Source organism: Nannospalax galili, unplaced genomic scaffold, assembly GCF_000622305.1.
Source record: "Nannospalax galili isolate Female #2095 unplaced genomic scaffold, S.galili_v1.0 scaffold800, whole genome shotgun sequence".
In the NCBI taxonomy this organism is placed as follows: domain Eukaryota; kingdom Metazoa; phylum Chordata; class Mammalia; order Rodentia; family Spalacidae; genus Nannospalax; species Nannospalax galili.
This window is the reverse complement of record NW_008347125.1, coordinates 2,751,713-2,757,289: the sequence shown is the minus strand read 5'-3', so window position 1 is coordinate 2,757,289 and position 5,577 is coordinate 2,751,713. Positions and strand designations below refer to the sequence as shown.

At 42.9% G+C, this 5,577-nt stretch overlaps 1 protein-coding gene across 1 annotated transcript in view; it reads left to right on the top strand.

Annotated features, from left to right (window-relative positions):
- Ppef2 (protein phosphatase with EF-hand domain 2) overlaps positions 1-5,577 on the top strand; it is a 38,407-nt gene that overhangs the window by 23,428 nt on the left and 9,402 nt on the right. Inside the window, 2 exon segments of the mRNA XM_029568540.1 lie at positions 2,561-2,745; positions 4,528-4,659. Coding sequence (XP_029424400.1) covers positions 2,561-2,745; positions 4,528-4,659 — 317 coding nt within the window.

Sequence of the window (5,577 nt, the reverse complement as noted above, 5' to 3'; positions counted from 1 at the left end):
CTTGTTCCATCCCCGGCCCCACCCCCAATCCAGGTACCCAGGTGGAAGTTCTGCAGGTCGGAACCGAGTTGCATTGCGGAGTGGCCTCCCGCAGAGAGGGGACTCCGTTGCCTGAGAATACTTGTTCCCGGACTCAACATCAGGGAGGAAGTGAAGATTAGGTACGATTTGGTGGATCTCATTCCTTTTTTTTTTTTTTTTTTAAATGTGTAGCAAGCTGGCTGCTCTAGCCCCAACAGAAAAACTAGTCACCAGCGTCTGTCCTCTGTTTTCAGACAAATGAGGGCTTTCTCAGACTGTTAGAACTGTCATTTGGCCTCCCCTCCTGGAAAGGAGACTGGGAAAGTGCCACCCCAAGCACCATCATTCTGTCAGGATAGATACGAAATGGACACAACTCAGTAGGGCCAAAAATAGGAGATTTGGGCAGTCAGGCAAGGAACGTTTCACAGGGGCAAGGCCATGCCAAGGAGACCTCTGAAGTGGTGAAGGGTGGGGATGTTCACAAATCAGATGGGACATGATGATGATTTTGTGCAGTAGTTATTGAATTCTGCAAACTTACTGGTGTCGTCTTTTCTTTTTCTTCTTCTTGCAAAAATGGCAATTTCATAAGGTTCATTCAATGAAGAAAAAAATTCAGTCTTTTTAAAGAGCTAAAATGAAAACCAGTCAATGACTGGAGGAAGCTTGGTAAGAAACAAGTCACAGCTGACTCTGAGCTTGGGGGTGGCAGAAGAAAGAGAGCTACATTCTCAGTTATTGGTCGAGGCTTCAGTATCAACTTATAACAAATTTAAACTCTGGTGGGTGGCTGGGGTCTGGAGAGATGGCTCAGCAGTTAAGAGCACTAGCTGCTCTTACAGAGGACCTGGGTTCCATCCCCAGAACCCACGTGGCGGCTAACAATCTGTGGCTGCAGTTCCAGGGTATCTCACACCCTCTTCTGACTTCCACATGCATTATATGATGCAAGTGCACTTACATGCAGGCAAAAGACTCACACATAAAGTGAAAATAAATATTAAAAAAAATAAATTAGAGGTGTGTCTCGCATTTTGCAAAGCATGACTCACTGGAGCATTGGCATACAACTTTAATCCCAGCACTCAGGAGGCAGAAGGCAGGTTTAAGACCAGCCTGGTATACATAGTGAGATCCTGTCTCAAAAAACAAAACACACATACACATACCAAATAAACAAAAAACAAAAACAAAAAGTGACTCAATAATGTGCTGATATTTATAAATCAAATGCATTTTTCCTTAAAAGCACATTCAGAAAATATGAAGCGTCAACACCTAAAATATGTACTTACTTCGTCTGAATTGTACAAGATTGGCAATCCATGTTTTCCTGGGTAGGAATAAGTGAATGGAACCCGAGCTTCTAGAAACACTGCTCAGCACTTCTAAAATTTGTTTCAAAATTCTTATATAACTTTAAGAAATGAATTGTTGGTCAGAAGTGATGGTACACGCCTTTAATCCCAGCTCTCAGGAGGCAGAGGCAGGCGACTCTGAGTTCAAGGCCAGCCTGGTCTACATAATGAGTTCCAGGCCAGCTGGGGCTACAGGGAGAGCCTGTCTCAAAAAGAACAACAACAACAACAAAAGAAATGTTGACCGCATGTTCACAGGACCACATCTGGGAGCTGCAGGGCAGTCTGTTCCCCCATTCCCAAGACTTCTGCCTTCTCTTGGGAACAAATGTGCGGGAGCCTGGAGCACAAGCTCTGACCCAAGCTGCTCCCAGAGCAATGCTCCCTCTTTCATACATGATCTTTCACATGACATTTGCTTCCAAGAAAATGGGTCTATATTTATCAACCAATAGACACTTACAATTATTTTTGGAGCAAGAAAAAAAAAAAAAAAAACAAATTCTAAGCTAGGTATGGTGGTGCATGCCAATAATCCCTGTACTTGGGAGATAGAAGCAAGAGGATCGGAAGTTCATGGTCATCCTCAGCTATGTAGAGAGTTTACGGCCAGCCTGGGCTAATAAGACTCTATTTAAAAAAAAAAAAAAAGAAAGAAAGAAAGAAACAAGGAAACAAATCTGCAGTATTGGGAGGCTGAGGTAGAAGGATCACTGGGAATTCATGGATAGCCTTGGCTACATAGAAGATCCTGTCTCGCCAGGCATGGTGGTGCATGCCTGTAGTCCCAGAAATTGGGAGGCAGAGGTAGGTGGATCTCTGTGAGTTCAAGGCCAGCCTGGTCTACATAGTGAGTTCCAGGCCAGCTGGGGCTACAGGGAGACCCTGTCTCAAAAAGACAAAAGAAAAAAAAAAAGATTCTATCTTTAAAAAAAATCAAATAAAAACAAACAGGCAACAACAAAAAGACATGACAAATAAAAAATTCTTCAGCCTAAGGTTTGAAAATGTAAACATGTCCAATAGTGATTGTATTGAAATCCATTCACTTACTTTTAAAGTTTTTCTCCCCCCTTCTCCCTGCTCCTTTCTCCTTCTCTTCCTTCTCTTTCTCTGCCCCTCACTTCTATTCTTCCTGTGAATTCTCTGAGTGGATATGTACCTCCTGATCTTCCCAGGTGGTAGACACCCTGTGGAGTGATCCCATGGATCAGGATGGCTGCAAGGACAACACTATCTGAGGAGGAGGCTGTTACTTTTGACCTGATGTGACAGAGCAGTTGCTGGAGAAGTATAAGCTGCATTTCCTGATTCGTTAACATGAATGCAAACCTAAAGGCTATGAATTCTGCCACAACCGCAAGGTGGGCATGGAACCTGTGCATCAGTCTTCGATGTGTATCACAAAAGTGGTCCAAAGAGATCCTCCCAGGACTGGATGAGCGAAGGCTCTTGGTTTCTAACAACCAACTGTGCTTAGGATTTGTTATTCACTTGCTTACAGCATCTAGGTCCGTTACAATCTTGTGTGTATGTGTTTACAAGTATGCATATGTATGTAGAGACCAGAAGTCCATGTTGGGTGTCTTCTTTAGTAGTTCTCCACCTTAGTTTTTGATACAGGGTGTCTCACTGAACCTGAAACTTACCAATTCGGCTAGGCTTGACGTCCAGTGAGTTCCAAAGGTCCACCTGTCTCCATGTCCACAGTGCTGGATGTACAGTGCAAGATGCACACCACCCCATTGACTTTTTAGGTAGGTGCCAGATTCATGGACTCAGGTCCTCATGCTTTCTGCAGCAAGCACTTTTCCAACAGGACCGTCTGTCTTCCCATCCTCCTTCACAATCTTTGCCTTGTATTGCCTCTTTAATACTTAAAATTTGATTGCTGCTGGTGCTTGCCAAAACCCTGACAGTAAGGAACAGGTAAGACACCATTTTATTGATGGACATAGGAGGCCAGTATTCCCCCAGTCATATTTTTACCTTTAAGTCATATGACTTGTCTCCTGTCTCAAACACCCTGTAAGACACTGTATTTCAGCACTGTCCAGAGATTTGGGATTGTGTGTCTTCTCAGAAGCACATTAATGTCTGACTAATTTCTGGGCATCTCCAAATCCTGTAATATTTGCCTAGCTTAATGACAGAGGATGGGACTCTGTATTCCTAGGAATCCTCTGTCTATAGGAGAACAACAGATTTGCAGTCAACCAATGGAAGAAATGGTTGATTAACTGGCTTTTCAGGTTTCCTTGTGGCAAGGCTTCTGAGAACATCTTGTTTCCTGTGTTCACTGTGAATCTTCAGGAAGAGATACCATGTCCAGCATTTCCCAGGGTATCAATAATAGAAAGCTTCACAGAGCCTCTCTGGAGGCACAAACATTGTAGAAAACCCTGCTTTCAGTGCTGGAGAGATGACTTAGCAGTTAAGAGTGCTTACTGATCTTGTAGAGGTCCAAGCTTCCATTTCCAGCACCCATATTGGTTGACTCACAACTGCTTGTAACACCAGTGCTAGGGAATCCAATGCCTTCTTCTAGCCCCCATGGATACCTGCACATACTTGGTACACATAACCTCACACAGGCACACACGCATGCACACACACACATACATACACAAATAAATAAGTAAATAAATAAGAAAGCCTTGGTTTGAGTCAGCTCATTTGCATTAGAACTGATTTGCATGCCAGGTTTAATGACTGTTCCAGCTCACAAGACTCAACCTGCTTCTAAGTTGAACCAAATGAAGTGCTTTCCCCTTTTTATGTAAAATGACCTCTACTAACTTTATTTGGGATAAAAATGTGAATTCATATTATAGAGGGCCTATCAATTTGAGTGTCTATGATTTGAGTCTCAATTCCTTAATAGGATGAGAACCGAGAGAGCGAGAGCGAGAGTGAGAGCAAGGGCAAATGTGAGGAGGAGCAACTGCAGCCCCTGATGTTGGGTTGACCAGTGGGACTGAGGATGCAGGTTCTTTTGTGTATATGAATTTTGTGTCTCCTTTGTGGGTTTTTTTTGGTCTTTTTGAGAAAGGGCTTCCCTGTAGCCCCAGCTGGCCTGGAACTCACTATGTACACCAGGCTGGCCTTGAACCACCATGCCCGATTGTGTCTTTGTTTTGATTCGGGTGTTAACCATTTTCTCTGCCTCCAATTACTATGAAGCTGGCAGTAACGTCAAACTGGGACCAGCCCTGACCCCACATATTGTGCAGTGTCAAGCTAACAAGGCGACCTACACCCTGACCATGTGGCAAAGGCAAGGGTTTTCAATGAATGGGTATCAGAAAAAACTATAGTGCTTAGAGCTGTCAAATGTCATTTCATTTATTCACATTCTACAGAAAAATTCAGAATTCAGCTATGCTAGTGCTGAAGTCTAGAACAGGTGTTATACCAGGGAATAATCCTGTCTTAGCTTTGATTTGTTTGGTTGCTGATTGCTTGGTTTCTTTTTTCTTTTCTTTCTTTTTTTTTTTGAGATGGGGTCTCATTTAAGTCCAGACTGACCTCAATTGTATAGCTGAGAAGGACTGGCTTTCTGTTCTTTCTGCCTCCACCTAAGTGTTGGGATTACAGGCATGTGCCACCATACCTGCCTAATTCTGTTTTCATTATTATAATGAAATACCTGAGGCAAGATGTTTATGAGGAAAAGAAATTTATTTAACAAATAGTTTTGGAGGCTGAAAATCTAAGCTTGGACAGCCCTGGGTGATGGCCTAATCCCAAATGGCAACTCTATGCAAAGGGCTAAGGCCCCAACACATGAACCTTTGGAGAACAAGTCCCACTAAATCAGAGCAGGCCTCTTTCCTCTAGACCCTCTCATCTCTTTACCTAGCCATCATTAATAGGAGCAATAAATTGTGTTTCCTGCAGAAATTATTCTCAATAGGTGCATCTTAGATAAAATCCATCTATTGGGCAATCTTCCATGGTTGTACTTCTGTTTTCTGCCATCTGGAGTTTGGGTTACTCCTGAAAGCCACAGAGAAGGATTCTTTCTTTGCCTGGGGACTTGGCAGATGGATTTCAGTGCATGCATTTGTTAACTATGACCTTTCTGGGAAGGAAACATGTCATGGTATTTAAGTTGATCTGTTGAGATTATTCAGAGTTCTAACCCTAGTGGAGAATTTAGTGTATGTTGAGAGTTATAAAGACTATATATATA